This window comes from Hyperoodon ampullatus (genome assembly GCF_949752795.1).
Source record: "Hyperoodon ampullatus genome assembly, chromosome: 11".
In the NCBI taxonomy this organism is placed as follows: domain Eukaryota; kingdom Metazoa; phylum Chordata; class Mammalia; order Artiodactyla; family Ziphiidae; genus Hyperoodon; species Hyperoodon ampullatus.
In genome coordinates this window covers 79,930,128-79,951,825 of record NC_136924.1, presented here as the reverse complement: position 1 = coordinate 79,951,825, position 21,698 = coordinate 79,930,128, and the positions used below count along the sequence as shown (strand labels likewise).

The following is a 21,698-nucleotide window of genomic DNA, read 5'->3' as shown; positions in this document are numbered from 1 at the left end:
ATCTTTAAACAACATTAGTTGAAAGTAGTATAATAACTTGAGCTGTTGGTTTAACTCAGTCTTCTTCTATAAAACATGTTAAATCATGATGAATCTTTAGTGGTTTTGTTTGACATGAAGACTGTGGTCTTACAAGGGAGCTTTCATCTCCAGTATCACTTTCTCCACCAAATATGTACTAAAAATTAGGCTTCCCATAGTCAAATATGTATCACCAGGGAATCTCCATGTCTAGTGAATATGCAGTTGTTCAGCCCTGATGGTAACTTAGCAGATTGGCTTTTAATTGTTTGTCATGCAATTGTTCATTTTCCTGTAGTGACCTGGATATACCAGTTTTTCAGCCCTGATGGTAACTTAGTGGATTGGCTTTTATGTGTTTTTCATGCAATTGTTCATTTTCCTGTAGTGACTTGGATATGCCATTTGCCAAGTGGACCAAGGAACAGGTTTGCAATTGGCTTGTGGAACAGGGCTTGGGGTCCTACCTGAACTCTGGCAAGCGCTGGATTGCATCTGGCCAAACACTTTTGCAGGCTTCTCAACAAGATCTAGAGAAGGTGAATGCTTCTCTATTTTGTTTGCATAATGGAGAGAGAGAGAGAGAGAGAGAGAGAGGAATATGAATGTAGATTTGTTTTATATTCCAAAAAGGGGAGTGGGTAGAGCTAGTAAGTATTCTGGAAAAAGTTTGAGTTTCCTGCTTCATGTTTATTTTATCTCATGGACTTAAAGGGAGGACCTGGTCTTAATGATTCCTTATGAAACACGTAAGCCACTGGGCATTTTAATGAAAAAATAATTATATAGACATAATAAAGTTTCAGTTCATATTTCTCAAAACCATTCCGTGGCTTTGTCGTTGGTCTGTCTTCTCAGTGTAATATATGCAATTCAATTTCACTTTGCAAAAGGGAAAAAAAGAACCCTACACTTAATGTCCAGCTATTTAACATTTCTTCCCAATTATTTAACATTTAGTACAAAATAGGGGTAGAATTCCTGTTATGCATGCTACAGTTCCTATCTTGCAAAGGAAGGAGCCTAGTGGGGAATATCTAACGTACCACTAAAACAACTGCAGTGGTCTTTCCAGGGGCCTTTTGTTCAGCAACATTTTACAGCCTGGGTTAGTATTCTGATTTAATGTAATTATTGGGTCTTCAATGCTGGCTTGATTTTCGAGGAATTTGCATCCTTTGCCAGTGGCATCCAGCCCATGTTGACAGAGTTGTAATGCCAGTGTTTCTTTTTATTAATTCAGGAACTTGGAATCAAGCATTCACTTCATCGAAAGAAACTCCAGCTGGCACTGCAAGCCCTGGGATCCGAAGAAGAAACCAATCATGGAAAGCTGGATTTCAACTGGGTCACTAGTAAGAGGTTTTAAATTCATGGATGAGTGAATGAATGAATTTTATATACACACACACACACACACACACACACATATATAGCTGCTTTTTTTTTTTTTGATGTTTTGTTTTTTGGGCGTTTTTTAAATAGATCTTTATTGGAGTATAATTGCTTCACAATACTGTGTTAGTTTCTGTTGCACAACAAAGCGAATCAGCCATATGCATATACCTGTCCCCATATCCCCTCCCTCTTGAGCCTCCCTCCCACCCCTCTAGGTCATCGCAAAGCACCGAGCTGATCTCCCTGTGCTATGCTGCTGCTTCCCACCAGCCAACGATTTTACATTCAGTAGTGCGTATATGCCGATGCTACTCTCACTTCGCCCCAGCTTCCCCCTCCCACCCTATGTCCTCAAGTCCACTCTCTATGTCTACCTCTTTATTCCTGCCCTGCAACTAGGTTCATCAGTACCATTTTTTTTTTTAGATTCCATATATATGCATTAACATACGGTATTTGTTTTTCTCTTTCTGACTTACTTCACTCTGTGTGACAGACTCTAGGTCCATCCACCTCACTACAAGTAACTCCATTTCGTTTCTTTTTATGGCTGAGTAATATATGTGCCACGTCTTCTTTATCCATTCATCTGTGGATGAACATTTAGGTTGGTTCCATGTCCTGGCTATTGTAAATAGTGCTGCAGTGAACATTGTGGTACATGTCTCTTTTTGAATTATGGTTTTCTCTTTTTCATCGCAAGAATGGGTGTTCTGTGGCTCATTAATGACACTCATTTCTATCCTTAGGATGGTTGGATGATATTGGTCTCCCCCAATACAAGACCCAGTTTGATGAAGGACGGGTAGATGGTCGAATGCTTCATTACATGACTGTTGTAAGTAACTCACTCCCGGGGTTTGGGGGGATAAAACTGTTTTTCTCTGAAAAACACAGAAATAAGGTAAGCAAAATACAGTGTTTTCACAGTGATTCCGCTGGAGTTTGAAGGAGTTGTTTTAACTTGAGGAGAGGGGCAGGCATATTTTTCTAAGTTGAAGTTGTAGGATTTGGTGATTGCAATAGCCTTGGGAAATTTTGAAATCCTGATTTAAGCTACGTGAAATCTAATTGAAACTAAGTTATCCAGAAAGTTGATTTTGTATATATTCAATAACATAGGCATTGAAGTGTACACTTCGAATGGGTGAAGTTTATGGTATGTGAATTATATGTCATAAAAATGTTGAAAATGAGAGAATGTAGAGTTTTGCAGCCCTGGCAGTTTCTAAGGGATATGTTCCTATAAGCAGTGACCACTCAAAAGGCTGGGACTTGTCATCCACTGGGGCTTTCTTTTCCCTTCCCTTCCACTTTTGAGCACTGTTTCCTGAAACCCCCAGCCCGTCTCACTTCAACCCAGTTCTGCTGGAGTTACTGGAGTAAAGCAGAGATAGGCCTCCACTCTCATTCCTTCATTACTGTTTCGTATTTTTAGCCTCTGTCCAATGGGTAGAAGGACTTTTCCCTACTTTACGACAGTGGGGAGAGATGGGTCCCGGGAGAACTTGTTCTAGACTCCATGGTACTAGGAGTGTTGTGCCTAAGATGCTTTTATTTAAACGGCCTTTTGTGGATTCAACTACCACAAGTATCTTTTTTTTTTTTTTTTAGAAATTTATTTATTTATTTATTGGCTGCGCTGGGTCTTCGTTGCTGCGCGTGGGCAACTCTTCATTGCAGTGCACGGGCTTCTCACTGCGGTGGCTTCTCTTGCTGTGGAGCAAGGGCTCTAGGCGCGCGAGCTTCAGTAGTTGTGGCACGTGGGCTCTAGAGCACAGGCTCAGTAGTTGTGGCGCACAGGCTTAGCTGCTCCGTGGCATGTGGGATCTTCCAGGACCAGGGCTCGAACCCGTGTCCCCTGCATTGGCAGGCGGATTCTTAACCACTGCGCCACCAGGGAAGTCCCCTACCACAAGTATCTTTTTAAAATAAGTTGAAAGTTTCAAACAGCTAACAACTTATTTAGGAATTTTTCAATATCAAAGAAATTTGGGAAGTCGGACCCGGCCGAGCTGTGGCTAATTCTAGACCTGGTCTGGAAAAGAAACGCTCACTTAGACCCGGAAGGGTTTCTAAGTCGGACCCGGCCCAGCTGTGGCAAATTCTAGACCCGGTCTGGAAAAGAAACGCTCAAATAAAGCCTGAAAGCTCCTCAGGCAGAAGCTGCAGAGGCTCCGCGAGGGACGGACCGAGCACCTCCTGAGGCGGGAGAGGCAGCGAGCTCAGGGCTCAGCAGACTCTGGAAATCTTGGAATCATCACGTTCTGGCTTGAATACCCCATGAAGCAGAGAAGTGACTTGCTACTTGTTCTTGGATCTTCAACTAATAAAATCATTAGTAGGAAGAGCCGGAGGAAGATGGCGGAAGAGTAAGACGCGGAGATCACCTTCCTCCCCACAGATACATCAGAAATTCATCTACACGTGGAACAACTCCAACAGAACACCTACTGAACGCTGACAGAAGACCTCAGACCCCCCAAAAGGCAAGAAACTCCCCACATACCTGGGTAGGTCAAAAGAAAAGAAAAAAAGAATAAACAGAGACAATAGGATATGGACGGGACCTGCAACAGTGGGAGGGAGCCGTGAAGGAGGGAAGGTTTCTACACACTACAAGCCCCTTCAAGGGCGGAGACTGCAGGTGGCGGAGGGGGAAAGCTTCGGAGTAGCGGAGGAGAGCACAGCAACAGGGGTGTGGAGGGCAAAGCAGAGAGATTTTGGCACAGAGGATCGGTGCCCTCAGGCACACACCAGCCCGAGAGACTTGTCTGCTCGGCCGCCAGGGCGGGCGGGGCTGGGAGCTGAGGCTCGGGTATCGGCTTTCAGTCGGAGCGCAGGGAGAGGTCTGGGGCTGGCGGCAGGAAGAGAGCCTGAAGGGGTTAGTGCTAGCCCGGAGGGAGTCCGGGGAAAGGGTCTGGAGCTACCGGAGAGGCAAGAGACTTTTTTCCCTTTTGTTGCCTGGTGCGCGAGGAGAGGGCATTCCCCTCCCTCCCCTCTGCCTGAGTGAGCCAGAGCCCCCGAATCAGCGGCTCCTTTAAACCCGTCCTGTCTGAGCGAAGAACGGACGCCCTCCGGCGACCTACGCGCAGAGGCGGGGCCAGGTCCAAGGCTCAGACCCGGGAGCTGTGAGAGCAGAGACAGGGAAATCTCTCTGTGCAGCCTCCGAGGCAGCGGATTAAAGCTCCACGGTCCATTTGATGTGCCCTGCGTCTGTGGAGTGCATGAATGGACAGCGAATCATCCCAAATTGAGGAAGTGGACCTTGAGGACAAGATTTAAGACTTCCCCCCCCCCTTTTTTCCCCTCTTTTTACAACGAATTATCCCAAATTAAGGAGGTGGACTTAGCAAGATTTCAGACTTTTCGCCCTTTTCCTCTTTTTACAACGAATTATCCCAAATCGAGGAGGTGGACTTGGAGAGCAAGATTTTTGATTTTTCCCCCTGCTCTCTTTTTGTGAATGTGTATGTGTAATCTTCTGTGTAAGATTCTCTCTGTATAGCTTTGCTTCCACCATATGTCCCAGGGTTCTTTCGGTCCGTGTTTTTTTTCAATAATTACTTTTTAATTTTAATAACGCTACTACATTTCATACTTTATTCTATTTTACTTTACCTGCTCTTTCTTTTTTTCCTCCCTTCCCTTCCTCCCTCCCTCCCTCCGCTCCTCCTTTCCTTCTGTCTTTTTCTTTCCTCCATCCCTCCCTCCCTCCCACCCTTCTTCTTTCCACTTTCTTTTTCTTTCCTTCCTCCCTCCCTCCCTCCCTCCTTTCTTTCTTTCTTTCCTTCCTCCCTCCCTCCCTCTCTTCTTCCATTCACTCTTCCTTTTGCTTTCATTCCTCCCTCCCTCCCTCCTTTCTTTCCTTTCTTTCCATCCTTCCTCCCTCCCTCCTTTCTTTCTTTCTTCCTTCCTTCCTTCCTTACTTCCCTTCTTCCTTTCTTTCAATCTCTCTTTCTGTCTTCTACTAATTATTTCTTTCTACTTTTTCTCACTGTTATTCTGAGCCGGGTGGATGAAAGGCTCTTGGTGCTGCAGCCAGGAGTTAGTGCTGTGCCTCTGAAGTGGGAGAGCCAACTTCAGGACACGGGTCCACAAGAGACCTCCCAGCTCCACATAATATCAAGCAGCGAAAATCTCCCAGGGATCTCCATCTCAACACCAGCACCCAGCTTCAGTCAACGACCAGCAAGCTACAGTGCTGGTCACCCTATGCCAAGCAACTAGCAAGGCAGGAACACAACCCCACCCATTAGCAGAGAGGATACCTAAAAACATAATAAGGCCACAGGCACCCCAAAACACACCACCAGACGTGGACCTGTCCACCAGAAAGACAAGATCGAGCTTCAACCACCAGAACACAGGCATTAGTCCCCCCCACCAGGAAGCCTACACAACCTACTGAAACAACCTTAGCCACGGGGGACAGACACCAAAAACAACGGGAACTACGAATCTGCAGCCTGCAAAAAGGAGACCCCAAACACAGTAACATAAGCAAAATGAGAAAGCAGAAAAACACACAGCAGGTGAAGGAGCAAGATAAAAACCTACCAGACCTAACAAATGAAGAGGTAATAGGCAGTCTACCTGAAAAAGAATTCAGAATAATGATAGTAAAGCTGATCCAAGATTCTATTTCCCAGATCCAAAATCTTGGAAATAGAATAGACAATATGCAAGAAACAGTTAACAAGGACCTAGAAGAACTAAAGATGAATCAAGCATCGATTAAAAACACAATAAATGAAATGAAAAATACTCTAGATGGGATCAATAGCAGAATAACTGAGGCAGAAGAACGGATAAGTGAGGTGGAAGATAAAATAGTGGAAATAACTGATGCAGAGCAAAATAAAGAAAAAAGAATGAAAAGAACAGAGGACAGTCTCAGAGACCTCTGGGACAACATTAAACGCACCAACATTCGAATTATAGGGGTTCCAGAAGAAGAAGAGAAAAAGAAAGGGACTGAGAAAATATTTGAAGAGATTATAGTTGAAAACTTCCCTACTATGGGGAAGTAAATAGTTAATCAAGTCCAGGAGGCACAGAGAGTCCATACAGAATAAATCCAAGGAGAAATACGCCAAGACACATATTAAACTGTCAAAAATTAAACACAAAGAAATCATATTAAAAGCAGCAAGGCAAAAAAAAAACAAATAACACACAAGGGAATCCCCATCAGGATAACAGCTGATCTCTCAGCAGAAACTCTACAAGCCAGAAGGGAGTGGCAGGACATAATTAAAGTGATGAAGGAGAAAAACCTGCAACCACGATTACTCTACCCAGCAAGGATCTCATTCAGATTTGATGGAGAAATTAAAACGTTTACAGACAAGCAAAAGCTGAGAGAGTTCAGCACCACCAAACCAGCTTTACAACAAATGCTAAAGGAACTTCTCTAGGCAAGAAACACAACAGGACTATACCTACAATAACGAACCCAAAGCCATTAAGGAAATGGGAATAGGAACATACATATCAATAATTACCTTAAATGTAAATGGACTAAATGCTCCCACCAAAAGACACAGAGTGGCTGAATGGATACAAAAACAAGACCCATATATATGCTGTCTACAAGAGACCCACTTCAGACCTAGAGACACATACAGATTGAAAGTAAGGGGATGGAAAAAGATATTCCATGCAAATGGAAATCAAAAGAAAGCTGGAGTAGCAATTCTTATATCAGACAAAATAGACTTTAAAATAAAGACTATTAGAAGAGACAAAGAAGGACACTACATAACGATAAAGGGATCGATCCAAGAAGAAGATATAACAATTGTAAATATTTATGCACCCAACATAGGAGCACCTCAATACATAAGGCAAATACTAACAGCCATAAAAGGGGAAATCGACAGTAACACAATCATAGTAGGGGACTTTAACACCCCACTTTCACCAATGGACAGATCATCCAAAATGAAAATAAATAAGGAAACACAAGCTTTAAATGATACATTAAACAAGATGGACTTAATTGATATTTATAGGACATTCCACCCAAAAACGACAGAATACACATTTTTCTCAAGTGCTCATGGAACATTCTCCAGGATAGATCATATCTTGGGTCACAAATCAAGCCTTGGTAAATTTAAGAAAATTAAAATTGTATCAAGTATCTTTTCCGACCACAATGCTATGAGACTAGACATCAATTACAGGAAAAGATCTGTAAAAAATACAAACACATGGAGGCTAAACAATACACTACTCAATAATGAAGTGATCACTGAAGAAATCAAAGAGGAAATTAAGGGCTTCCCTGGTGGCGCAGTGGTTGAGAGTCCGCCTGCCGATGCAGGGGACGCGGGTTCGTGCCCCGGTCTGGGAGGATCCCACATGCCGCGGAGCGGCTAGGCCCGTGAGCCATGGCTACTGGGCCTGCGCGTCCAGAGCCTGTGCTCCGCAACGGGAGAGGCCACAGCAGTGAGAAGCCCACGTAATGCAAAAAAAAAAAAAAAAAAAAAAGAGGAAATTAAGAAATACTTAGAAACAAATGACAATGGAGACACGACGACCCAAAACCTATGGGACGCAGCAAAAGCAGTTCTAAGGGGGAAGTTTATAGCAATACAATCCCACCTTAAGAAACAGGAAACATTTCGAGTAAACAACCTGACCCTGCACCTAAAGCAATTGGAGAAAGAAGAACAAAAAACCCCCAAAGTTAGCAGAAGGAAAGAAATCATAAAGATCAGATCAGAAATAAATGAAAAAGAAATGAAGGAAACGATAGCAAAGATCAACCAAACTAAAAGCTGGTTCTTTGAGAAGATAAACAAAATTGACAAACCATTAGCCAGACTCATCAAGAAAAGAAGGGAGAAGACTCAAATCAGTAGAATTAGAAATGAAAAAGGAGAAGTAACAACTGACACTGCAGAAATACAAAAGATCATGAGAGATTACTATAAGCAACTCTATGCCAATAAAATGGACAACCTGGAAGAAATGGACAAATTCTTAGAAATGCACAACCTACCAAGACTGACTCAGGAAGAAATAGAAAATATGAACAGACCAATCACAAGCACTGAAATTGAAACTGTGATTAAAAATCTTCCATCAAACAAAAGCCCAGGACCAGATGGCTTCACAGGCGAATTCTATCAAACATTTAGAGAAGAGCTAACACCCATCCTTCTCAAACTCTTCCAAACAATATCAGAGGAAGGAACACTCCCAAACTCATTCTACGAGGCCACCATCACCTTGATACCAAAACCAGGCAAGGATGTCACAAAGAAAGAAAACTACAGGCCAATATCACTGATGAACATAGATGCAAAAATCCTCAACAAAATACTAGCAAACAGAATCCAACAGCACATTAAAAGGATCATACACCATGATCAAGTGGGGTTTATTCCAGGAATGCAAGGATTCTTCAATATACGCAAATCAATCAATGTGATACACCATATTAACAAGTTGAAGGAGAAAAACCATATGATCATCTCAATAGATGCAGAGAAAGCTTTCGACAAAATTCAACACCCATTTATGATAAAAACCCTGCAGAAAGTAGGCATAGAGGGAACTTTCCTCAACATAATAAAGGCCATATATGACAAACCCACAGCCAACATTGTCCTCAATGGTGAAAAACTGAAACCATTTCCACTAAGATCAGGAACAAGACAAGGCTGCCCACTCTCACCACTCTTATTCAACCTAGTTTTGGAAGTTTTAGCCACAGCAATCAGAGAAGAAAAGGAAATAAAAGGAATCCAAATTGGAAAAGAAGAAGTAAAGCTGTCACTGTTTGCAGATGACATGATACTATACATAGAGAATCCTAAAGATGCTACCGAAAAACTACTAGAGCTAATCAATGAATTTGGTAAAGTAGCAGGATACAAAATTAATGCACAGAAATCTCTGGCATTCCTGTACACTAATGATGAAAAATCTGAAAGTGAGATCAAGAAAACACTCCCATTTACCATTGCAACAAAAAGAATACAATATCTAGGAATAAACCTACCTAAGGAGACAAAAGACCTGTATGCAGAAAATTATAAGACACTGATGAAAGAAATTGAGGATGATATAGATAGATGGAGAGATATACCATGCTCCTGGATTGGAAGAATCAATATTGTGAAAATGACTCTACTACCCAAAGCAATCTGCAGATTCAATGCAATCCCTATCAAACTACCACTGGCATTTTTCACAGAAGTAGAACAAAAAATTTCAAAATTTGTTTGGAAAAACAAAAGACCCCGAATAGCCAAAGCAATCTTGAGAACGAAAAACGGAGCTGGAGGAATCAGGCTGCCTGACTTCAGACTATACTACAAAGCTACAGTAATTAAGACAGTGTGGTACTGGCATAAAAACAGAAAGATAGATCAGTGGATCAGGATAGAAAGCCCAGAGATAAACCCACGCACATATGGCCAACTTATCTTTGATAAAGGAGGCAGGAATGTACAGTGGAGAAAGGACAGCCTCTTCAATAAGTGGTGCTGGGAAAACTGGACAGGGACATGTAAAAGTATGAGATTAGATCATTCCCTAACACCATACACAAAAATAAGCTCAAAATGGATTAAAGACCTAAATGTAAGGCCAGAAACTATCAAACTCCTAGAGGAAAACATAGGTAGAACACTCTATGACATAAATCACAGCAAGATCCTTTTGGACCCACCTCCTAGAGAAATGGAAATAAAAACAATGATAAACACATGGGACCTAATGAAACTTCAAAGCTTTTGCACAGCAAAGGAAACCATAAACAAGACCAAAAGACAACCCTCAGAATGGGAGAAAATATTTGCAAATGAAGCAACTGACAAAGGATTAATCTCCAAAATTTATAAACAGCTCATGCAGCTCAATAGCAAAAAAACAAACAACCCAATCCAAAAATGGGCAGAAGACTTAAATAGGCATTTCTCCAAAGAAGATATACAGACTGCCAACAAACACATGAAAGAATGCTCAACATCATTAATCATTAGAGAAATGCAAATCAAAACTACAATGAGATATCATCTCACACCAGTCAGAATGGCCATCATCAAGAAATCTAGAAACAATAAATGCTGGAGAGGGTGTGGAGAAAAGGGAACACTCTTGCACTGCTGGTGGGAATGTGAATTGGTACAGCCACTATGGAGAACAGTATGGAGGTTCCTTAAAAAACTAAAAATAGAACTACCATATGACCCAGCAATCCCACTACTAGGCATATACCCTGAGAAAACCATAATTCAAAAAGAGACATGTACCAAAATGTTCATTGCAGCTCTATTCACAATAGCCTGGAGCTGGAAACAACCTAAGTGTCCATCATCGGATGAATGGATAAAGAAGATGTGGCACATATATACAATGGAATATTACTCAGCCATAAAAAGAAATGAAACTGAGCTATTTGTAATGAGGTGGATAGACCTAGAGTCTGTCATACAGAGTGAAGTAAGTCAGAAAGAGAAAGACAAATACCATATGCTAACACATATATATGGAATTTAAAAAAAAAAAAAATGTCATGAAGAACCTAGGGGTAAAACGGGAATAAAGACACAGACCTACTTGAGAATGGACTTGAGGATATGGGGAAGGGGAAGGGTAAGCTGTGACAAAGGGAAAGAGAGGCATGGACATATATACACTACCAAACGTAAGGTAGATGGATGGTGGGGGGCAGCCACGGAGCGCGGGGAGATCGGCTCGGTGCTTTGTGACCGCCTGGGGGGGTGGGATGGGGAGGGTGGGAGGGAGGGAGATGCATGAGGGAGGGGATGTGGGAACAGGTGTATACGTGTGACTGATTCACTTTGTTATAAAGCAGAAACTAATAAAAAAAATAAATAAATAAAATAAATAAATAAATAAAAAAAAATAAAAGAAATTTGGGATTCAGCTCATTTTCTTCTCCTTCCCTGAACCCAAGTCTGAACCGTGGTGGGCACATCATGTAAACTGAAGGTAAAATAACACCAGCGTGTGGCATGTTGCATACTTACTGTGTGCCAGACACTCTTTCAAACACTTTACTCATAATTAATACTCAGTTCTCAGCAGTCCTGGACTTAGCACTCTGTTATCCCCAGCTTTCAGATGAGGAAACAAAAGAATTGAGAAATTGGGTAACTTAACCAAGTTTCCACTGTTAGCAAGTAGTAGGAAGTCATAGAGCATTTGTGCCTGTTTGCCTGCCTATCTAGGTATGGGTATGTTCCTGTGGGAATGTGAGCAAATTGAGGCTGAAAATCACAGAAGGCAAATGTATAACCTTTGTGGCTATAAAAGAATAAATTACCTTAGAAAATTTGACCCTGGAAATCCTAAGTCACAAAAAGTCTGTTTGAAATTGGTATCCTGGATTGGATCCTGGGTCAGAAAAAGGACCTAGTAGAAAAACTGGTGAAATCTGAATAAATCCTGAGTTTAATTGAATTTTATTATTGTCCGTGTTAATTTCTTAGTTTTGCTGAATATCGTGGTTATATAAGGTGTTAACATTAGAAGAAGCTGGGTGAAGGGTCTGTGGGACTCTGTACTATCTTTGGAAACTCTTCTGTAAATCTAAAATTACTTAAGAGATTTTTAAAAATCCCACCCCCACCCCCCAGGGCTCCCCTGGTGGCGCAGTTGTTGAGAGTCCGCCTGCCGATGCAGGGGACACAGGTTCGTGCCCCGGTCCGTGAAGATCCCACATTGCTGCGGAGTGGCTGGGCCCGTGAGCCATGGCTGCTGAGCCTGCGCGTCCGGAGCCTGTGCTCCGCAACGGGAGAGGCCACAGCAGTGGCGTACCACCAAAAAAAAAAGCTTGGCTAAAATCCCCCCTCAAAAAAGCGTGTCTTGACTTAAAAGAAATCCCTACTTTTAAAATACCTTAAACTAAAATAATGAACATTTAATTTACATTGTAAACATTATGCATAACCCACGTGGAAATGTTTTGAATGGGTGTCTCAATCTTAGATTAAAATATGTTAAAATGCCCTCTCTAACTTATCCTCAGGCACTGTTTTTAAGACATTAATCTAGAAAAAAATTCAGGAAATAATTTTTCCTCAGTAAGTAGTCTTAAGGATTTAAACTGTTTTATAATTTTATTTTTAAAATATCTCTGTAATAGGTTAATTTTTTTCCTGTATAAGAAATGTGCTCTCGGTACGGTGTGCCTAAAATGGATGTTTTCCTTGTGTATTTTCTGGGCGTGTTTGGAAGTAGATTGGTGCTTATCTTGACACGGGCCCCCCACTCCCCCAAATCACCTTCTTCTAAAATAATTTGTTTTGGTGTGTTTGAAAAGTTCCCAGTAGCCACAGACTGGTGAAAGTTATTCCTTAAAGGAATCACTTGGTCATATATGTTGCTACATATAACTTCTTCATTTCTCTTCTCTCTTGCTTCTCACCAGAAGCTTTGCATTGATTAACATATAATTTTTCCAAAACTGTTCACAGCGTCTGCTAGATAAAGCACAATATTCTAGAACCAGAGATTTCTTGAGGCTGGGGGGATAGTATAATAGGAGCACTCTTCTGGTTTTCCCCCCAAACTGTGATGTGCCGTAGCTCAGAAAACCAGCTCTTGGTCATCGGTGAACATTGCTTGCTCTCAGTTATCTGCTTTATCAAATCAAATCAAAGCAGGTCACCTTTTGTAGTGGCCTAGCGAGTGCTTTTCAAACTGTGTTTTTCAGAGCTGTGCAGTCCCACAATCTTATCTCAGTGGAAGAGAGAGAAACAGGTAGAAGTCAGCTTCAGTTGGGACAACATGAATTTTGGTTCCCTTCTATTGTATACTGGGGTCCTAGAGAAAATTTTGTTCAGCACAGGAAAAAGAGTTCTGTTACTACATAAAAGCTTTGAAAATCCTGACAAACCCTTGAGGCCTATTGTTAGAGGTGCACTTCTACTTTTAATTGTTTTCTGAGGTTTCCCTGAGAAGGTTCTCCTGCTCTAGGTCTGCTCAGTGAGCGCCTCTTTTTGTTTTGTTTTGCAGGATGACTTACTGTCTTTGAAGGTCATGAGCGTGCTCCATCATCTCAGTATCAAGAGGGCCATCCAGGTCCTGAGGATCAATAACTTTGAGCCAAACTGTCTGCGGAGGCGACCCTCTGACGAGGTAGCATCTGAGGTTGAGGTTTACACAGCATACACATTCCGTGCATGTGACTGCCCGTGTGGAGACACTAAGACCCATTTCCTCTTGGAGCCTTCAGGGAAGGAAAGCATTTGGTTCCCTCAGAGCCTCAAATCCAGCCTCATTTACTTCTTAGGCTTTGTCTTCCTGTATTCCTTCCTTTCCCCCCGTGATGGTTCTACCTGTATAACAGAAGCCAAGGATTGTGTTTTAGTTTTCCTTCCTCCATTCTTGGGTCTATTTTATTTTCTTGCCTCCTGAAGCCCCGAAGTTAAGTATCACTGTAAAGACTACCTTTCCTAAAGCACTGCTTTATTAGTGTGCAAGAAACTTAAAACTCTGGGACACAGATTCCTTAAAAGAGAATTCAAACCAGCAAACACCTTTTTACCTTTTTCTCTATCAACATTTAGTGGGATGTAGAACAATTCCGCTCCATGAGACAGGCTCTTCAGAATGAGCATGCAGGTTTAATATTTGGAACCCCATAGTCAGTGACTGAAGCTCTGGGTGGTGGTTTGTTCCCACAGAATAGCATCACCCCATCAGAGGTTCAGCAGTGGACCAATCATCGCGTGATGGAGTGGCTGCGCTCCGTGGACTTGGCGGAATATGCCCCCAATCTCAGAGGCAGTGGTGTCCATGGTGGGCTCATGGTAAAACTCTGTTTTCATTTAAAACCGACTTCTTATCACTGTGTTTCCATTAGTCTAATGAGTAGGCTATTACCTGTTGCTGGTCACGATCCTAAAGTCATCTAACTGAACTCGCCTGCAACATTTCGAGTGAATCTTTACTTTCAGAGTATTCTGTCCCATATTTTTTTTTTTTTTTTTTTTTGTGGTACGTGGGCCTCTCACTATTGCAGCCTCTCCCGTTGTGGAGCACAGGCTCTGGACGCACAGGCTCAGTGGCCATGGCTCACGGGCCCAGCTGCTCTGTGGCATGTGGGATCTTCCCAGACCGGGGCACGAACCCGTGGGGGGACTCTCAACCACTGCGCCACCAGGGAAGCCCTGTCCCATATATTTTATTTATATCATATAAGTCTAGATTGGATTTAAACCCATTTCTCTTTTATTATCCTCTTTCATGTTGGATAACATCTGGCCACTGGTTCTCATATGATCATGTTTTAAAATCCCTGCAAATATGCAGATTATATTTCTGCACGTTGATGTTGCATAAGGAGTTGGCTCCCAAAGGTACCACTTCAGAGAGGCAGAAGCCCTGACTTTGTAATGCCTGGATGTCAGGACCAGCTCTACTTCTCACTAGCTTAGGCAAAACAAAGAAAAGATATTTAAATTGAAGATCAAAGTCCATAGTCTATCTCACTGGGCTGTTGAGAGGGCCATTGGAGACAACTAAATGAAAGAACTTCGCAGATTATAAAGCACAATGCAGACATGTACGATACCTGGTATGTTAAAGAATCTTACTTTTTCCTGTAGGTTCTAGAACCTCGGTTTAATGTGGAAACAATGGCTCAGTTACTGAACATCCCACCAAGCAAGACCCTGCTGCGAAGACACTTGGCCACTCATTTCAACCTTCTGATCGGTGCTGAGGCCCAACACCAGAAGCGGGATGCCATGGAGTTACCAGATTATGTACTTTTAACAGCTACTGCCAAAGTGAAGGTTGGTTCAAGCTCCTACCATTTAATAGTTGCCTTTAGCAAAGGCTCAGTTTTGACTGTTAGCTGGCTATCCCATTTTCTGAGCTTTACTAAGTTTTGTGGATGAGTTGAAGGTAAATGCATCTTTAAGAGTAATTAGGAAAATGCATTTTTGAAGGTTTCCTTCTGGGGGGAATCTTTGCTCAAATCATTTATTTTATTAGCGTTAACAATATAAGGAACCTGGTGTTGGCTTCTATAATGGATGTTTTGCCAATGCAGAAAGCCCATGACTTGGGCCCAGTATTGATTGCAGTTATCCTATGGATAAATCAAGCATTAAGAGGAGGATTTCTTCTCATACTTATCATTAACCAGCCTTGCAAGCTAGGAAAAGATAATTAAGAAATGATCCACAGTAGACCAGCAGAGAATGGGTATCTCCAGATTTACCTGGATTCATGGATCATACCAAATTCAGATCACTTTTTCTTCTGTAAATCACTCTTCCTTGAGCTCTTCTGAGTCCGTTATCTCAGCTAACGGGATGTAGAGGTAGGGTTGATTGATTTCTCCACAAATGTGGCTCCTCCACAAACTTCTTTTTTTAAACCACTTTTACCTACCGGACACTTCCTCTTTAGCTCCCTTTCTCCCTTAAAAGATATACCAGATTTAGGGGCTTCCCTGGTGGCGCAGTGGTTGAGAGTCCACCTGCCGATGCAGGGGACACAGGTTCGTGCCCCGGTCCGGGAAGATCCCACGTGCCATGGAGTGGCTGGGCCCGTGAGCCATGGCCGCTGAGCCTGCGCGTCCGGAGCCTGTGCTCCGCAACGCGAGAGGCCGCAACAGTGAGAGGACCACGTACCGCAAAAAAAAAAAAAAAAAAAAAAAGATGTACCAGATTTGAAACCTCTGAGAGATGCTGTTCTATTTAAATTCCCAGCGTCAGCCTGGTCACCATCTCCTTTTAACATATAGTCTCAGGGACTATCCAGTAAAAAGACGGAGTTTCTCTTCTCTCACTGGAAATTCTCTCTCCAGTAAAGTGGGTTTCTTTTCAGCAGTTACCAGTCCTGTTATGGAAGCATAACAGGCATACAGGATAATCATAGCCTTACCCAAAAAGAAAATACAGTAATGGCCATTTTCTTTTGCTGATCTTAGATTGGAAAACCTTGCAAAATTGAATTCAGCCCTGCGAAATCTCATTGCATTAAGGTCTGTCTATCAAAACTATGGCTCTTGGCATATTTTGCTTTTCACAGTGACTACCCAGCTAGTTGGTATGAATAAGGAGGACAAGCTTAATCTTCTGAGAGTCATGATAAGGATCCTTTATCACATTTGGATGTCAGTCATATGCCTAGGATGCCTTTGTTTTTCTTATACCCACTTAATCATCCAATTGCTTTTCTCTGTGGTGTGAATAATTAAATTATATGTGTTATTGGTCCTTTGTCATATGAATTTTATCAAGTCCCTGGATGTTTTTGTTTGCTTTTCTTTTAAAGCCAAAGAAACTTACCTTCAGCAATTTTGGGAATCTGAGAAAGAAGAAACAGGAAGATGGGGAGGAATATGTTTGTCCAATGGAATTGGGACAGGCCTCAGGAGGTACATCTAAGAAAGGATTTAAGCCTGGTTTGGACATGCACCTGTATGATGAGGACGACTTGGACCGGTTAGAGCAGGTAAGTGTAACCCTATATACCTGTTCTAAAGTTCTTCCAGTATTGAAACACTAAATGAAAACTTTGTGCACTGTGTCTACTAACCAAAGACATTTTCCTTAAATGCCTACAAATAAAGAATAATAAGATAAAAGCGAGCACTTAACAGATTGCTCACTACATCCCAGGCACTACCCTAAGCATGTAACATGTTAATGTTCAGGGTAATCCTAATACATGGGGAGTATTGTTATCCTCATTTTAGAGATAAGGAAACCGAGACACAGAATGGTTAAGTAACTTACACAAGATAGAAGAGCTGGCAGAATCACTGGGATTCTAACCTGCCCGGCTGGTTTCAAAGCCTGTGCTATTTACCTATGTTATACTGTCTCGGTATTAAGGAAATCTATGTATTAAAACAAGTCAGGGGCTTCCCTGGTGGTGCAGTGGTTGAGAGTCCACCTGCCAATGCAGGGAACAGGGGTTCGTGCCCCGGTCCGGGAAGATCCCACATGCCGTGGAGCGGCTGGGCCCGTGAGCCATGGCCGCTGAGCCTGCACGTCTGGAGCCTGTGCTCCACAACGGGAGAGGCCACAACAGTCAGAGGCCCGCATACCGCAAAAAAAAAAAACAAGTCAGGAATGGACAGCTCATACTCCTTAGCCTTTTCAGTATGAGGGCCTGCATCTGAATATTGCCTTCTAATTAACAGTCTGCTGGTGCCATTGTCACCATCAGAGCATTAGGCTACATGTGCCCGTAAAGTGTTTCTTCTCATCTTTAACATCCAGTTGCATTAGTGGGAGGAGATGCAACAGAATTGTTCTGTTGCTCCTACCCCGTTCAGTACCACTTGCACTATTTCTTCTCAGATTTCTGTTCATTTTGCTGTACTTTCCTTGAAATTATTGCACATGAGTAGTCATGTCCTGGTATGTTCATTGCAGATGGAAGACTCAGAAGGGACAGTGAGACAGATAGGCGCATTCTCCGAGGGCATCAACAATCTAACCGTAAGTTGTAAAACGAATTTCAAATGTTCTTCTAGAAATAAGTTTGACAATGACCCCAAAGGACTGCATGTGTAGTGGAGAGCGGGTCGTGCAGAGCGCGTGGCCCTCAGTGTGTGTGACTCCCACCTCCTTGTCTTCCAGCACATGTTAAAGGAAGACGACATGTTTAAAGATTTTGCCGCCCGTTCCCCCAGCGCCAGCATCACCGATGAAGACTCCAACGTCTGACCGCAGCACCTGGATGAGCACGGGGAGCCCTTCATCTTTGTTCCACTTTATTTCTCAAACGGTCACAGTATCTACAGTAAGCAACAGATTGTTTATTGTTCATCGTTCCCACTTCTCATTTAGAAGTGGAAATGGAGAGCAGGGACTAGGTGCCGATTCTAAAGTTGCCATGACAAAGAAGACACTGGTGAATGAGAGTGTAATTGTTTTTCCTCTATTTAATGTAAAGAAAAAAAATCTGTGATATATTCTATTTAAAGTGTTGCATTTCATATGAGTATTTTGCCCTAGTGTTTCCATCTACATTCACAGCGTGGAGGATTTGGGAAGCAGTAACCAGTGAGGGAATGATTTTTGACAGCACTGCAGCCCTTGAAGCAGGACGTTATGTGCTTTCAAAATCAACATGTGGAATTTCTTTAAGCATTCAGTGTGCCCACTAAATGCCAGCCACACCTCCACCTGCCTCCACATATTGTCCCATTTTTATATATTTTTCTAAATATATGTATATACTTAGTACATAGAAAATAGAACTTTTATTTTGTGACATAAGGAAGATGGTAAAAAGATCACATTAAGAAAAAATACAGTGATCAAAATTTTCGTATACCAGCTGGTTCTTGGAGAGGTCATAAATGATCTGTCTTTCTCCAAAACTGAATTTAATGATGTTGATCATGCAGACTAAATTAGCATATATGAAATACCCCTTCTTTGATGATACATCACAAAATTGTTGAATAGCTTTTTAAGAATTTCAACCTTAATTCTTGGATCCTCTTACCTCATAAGGGAGAACTTGAGGGACATTTAAATACTATTAACTTGAATGCATTCAGAAACTCCCCCAAATTTTGTAGAGATGATTTCTGAAGAAACAAACAAAACAAAGCCCTTTACAGTATTAAGCTTCTTATCTTCCTCTTTGCTAAATATATCATTACATCAAAATACTAACAGTCTTCCTAATGTTATTAATTGTACATTTCTCAGGCTATTAGTGAATGGGATTTTTTTAAAAAAGCTGAATACTTGTCTGAATATTTTGTCTCAATCAGAGTTCAGTAACTCAAAGCTGCAAAATTAGTTTCACAATGGCTATATTGTGATGATAAAATGCAGTTCATGTTTTTCTGTAGCACAGATCCCAGATATTCTTTATAAAGAAAATAGAAAGCTGCAACAGAAACTGTTATTATGTTTATTATTTTCTAGAGGCATTAGAAAGAATATTCTATTTTTTATTCAGTACTTCATCACTACTCATGATAGCCAATGGTGGTAAAGACAGGTTTTCACAAATTGGCATAGGGTGGGTAGTTCAGTATATGTCAGTGGACTTGCTTAATAAACTGTATTTGAATGTCAGTGGTATGATCTTTCAAGCTAACAAGCTACCAAGCTTTTCATCAAGGAACCTGTGATACTAAATTACTATTTATTCATAACTAAAATAGTTCAATGCTAATAATAATCTTTTGCTCCCTATCATTCATTATTTGGTAACTGTATTGGACTCTTACCGTATTTGTGTTTTATTTTAATGTGAATACGTGTCACCATTTGAAAAACAATTTGTTATTCAAACCTGGTTAAAAATACCAGGAGACTGTTATAGATGCCAAGTATTCTTTATTCAGGACAATGGAACATCACTGATGATATGTGATATGGTTAAATTTTTTTGATGATATATATTTTATTTACAAAATATTATGCACTGCTGGTATTACCATATGAAAAGAAATAAAGTCAATTGATAATTGCCTCATATTTTTATCGTCTGTTACTTTCTTTTCCTTTGCTTGGAATAACCAGTAGCCTTTATTTCTGCTATAGAGAATAGTAACACCAACTCTTTACAGTTCACAAACTCCCATAAATTTGTTTGAGTAGGATTTATAGCATGTATCAACACATAGAAATTTGAGGCCTTTGCTTGAGAAACTTCTGTATGAAAGGAAACACAGGCAGCTGAGCTGGGGGATGAGGACTCATGGCAGAGGGATATCAGAAAAGCAAAGGGAAATGACTTGCCTACAGGTTTGGAGAAGTTAGTTGTAGAAGGAAGTGAGTTCTATATGTATGGTTCTTTGAAGAACTAAGTGCTATTTTTAATTAAACTAAAATTTGGAAAAAGGAAACATGTCTTGGAAGAGGTTACCAAGTATTAAAAGTAGAGCGAATACAAGTAAAAGACAGATGGTTTTTTTGTGAAAGTTAATATCTCTAACTTAATAAACCAGCAGGAATCTGTATGAGTACAACACCCAGCTGACCAACAGGGAGACCTACATGTCTGTTTAGCTGTGTGTATATATCCTTCCCTGAAGAGTTAGAAAACTGGGACCATGTTAGCAGATGTGACTTCACTGCAAAACTCTTACTCTGAGAAAGGATAGTTCGCCTGTTTGATATGCGGAAGTAGTGCTGTGTGGGTGCAAGGAAAACGGGGCAAAAACCATCGCAGCAGTTGGCTCTAAAGGATGGCAAAGAGGTTCTCAGCATCTGTGAGGTGGTCAGTGGAGCTATAGTCCATGCAGTCCAGAAACTGAAGGAGTATCTTGGATTTGAAGACACGCTGAGCAATCTATGCCCAGCTCCAAACCCTCTCAGTGAGATCTTCTTAATCCACTTTGTCACTTTCTGCCATGAAAAAGGCATTGACAACTGGCTTACTACCACCAAGATGACCAAGCACCAAGCCTTCCTGTTCAGGGCGGACTGGATTTGGACCTTTTGGGCATCCGATAAGCAAATAAGGCTCCAGCTGGCAGTACAGACTCTACAGATGTCTTCTCTTCCTCCCGTGGAATCTGAGCCTTGTGACCCCTACAATCCAGAATCCAGGGCAGAGGGGTCTTTCAGCAATAGAAGTAGGTTTGATAAGCTGGAAGAATTCCGTAACTTGATAGGAGAGGATTGTCTGGGCCTGTTTATCATTGGTGTGCCAGGAAAGCCTAAAGACATCAGACATACTGTTGTCCTGGACAGTACTGTTGTCCTGAACAGTATCAAACGTGAGACACTGAGGGGCCATTTGCCAGGAGGGACGGCCGTGGCACAGTTCATCCTGGAAACTGAAGATTGTGTCTCCATCAGGGAACTGCTTGGAAACTGTCTGAGTAAGAAAGACGGGCTGAGAGAGGTGGGCAAGGTTTATATTAGCATCCTCTGAACTGGCTACGTGAGATGAGACTGGCCTGTAAGATAAAAAGGAAAAAAAATTTTATTTTAATAAGCAAGTTCATCCTCTTGCATCATCCCCTCATGGGATTTCTTTTTTCTCCTCTCCCCCGACCCCACATTGAATGAAAACCATCACCTGGGTCAAAACATCTTAGTATCATGATTATGGACAGAAAAAAATCCTGCCTGTATTTCAGGGAAAATGTAACAATTTAGCTTAATCTTGTATTTATTATTCAACAATTAAAGTGGGAAGAGAGGATAATAAAGTCACCCTTAAAGTTCGATTTGAAAAACAAATTGTGTGTTTGATAGAGTAAGTCTAGCATTTGAAAGTGTAAAGTGTGTTTTGACTTCTGTGGGTGGGAAGTGGGTAGAACAGGTTTAATTACATTTAGAAAACCG

General features: G+C 41.6%; 2 protein-coding genes across 4 annotated transcripts in view; both read left to right on the top strand.

Moving 5' to 3' along the window:
- Positions 1 to 18,101, top strand: part of PPFIBP1 (PPFIA binding protein 1) — a gene marked incomplete at both ends in the record, with an annotated part of 76,723 nt that extends 58,622 nt beyond the window's left edge. For all 3 annotated transcript variants that reach the window (XM_079714701.1, XM_079714699.1, XM_079714700.1), the window contains 9 exons: positions 410 to 560; positions 1,265 to 1,376; positions 2,169 to 2,257; positions 13,423 to 13,545; positions 14,094 to 14,219; positions 15,018 to 15,206; positions 16,699 to 16,878; positions 17,808 to 17,873; positions 18,015 to 18,101. In XM_079714701.1, coding sequence (XP_079570827.1) covers positions 410 to 560; positions 1,265 to 1,376; positions 2,169 to 2,257; positions 13,423 to 13,545; positions 14,094 to 14,219; positions 15,018 to 15,206; positions 16,699 to 16,878; positions 17,808 to 17,873; positions 18,015 to 18,101 — 1,123 coding nt within the window. The remainder of the gene's footprint in view (positions 1 to 409; positions 561 to 1,264; positions 1,377 to 2,168; positions 2,258 to 13,422; positions 13,546 to 14,093; positions 14,220 to 15,017; positions 15,207 to 16,698; positions 16,879 to 17,807; positions 17,874 to 18,014) is intronic.
- A 1,268-nt stretch (positions 18,102 to 19,369) lies between these two features.
- On the top strand, positions 19,370 to 21,298 carry REP15 (RAB15 effector protein; the record flags this gene model as incomplete). The annotated part of the gene is made up of 2 exons (XM_079714964.1): positions 19,370 to 19,416; positions 20,550 to 21,298. 2 exons carry the CDS (start codon positions 19,370 to 19,372, stop codon positions 21,280 to 21,282), a joined length of 780 nt encoding a protein of 259 aa, XP_079571090.1. The 3' UTR covers positions 21,283 to 21,298.
- Positions 21,299 to 21,698: the final 400 nt, after the last annotated feature.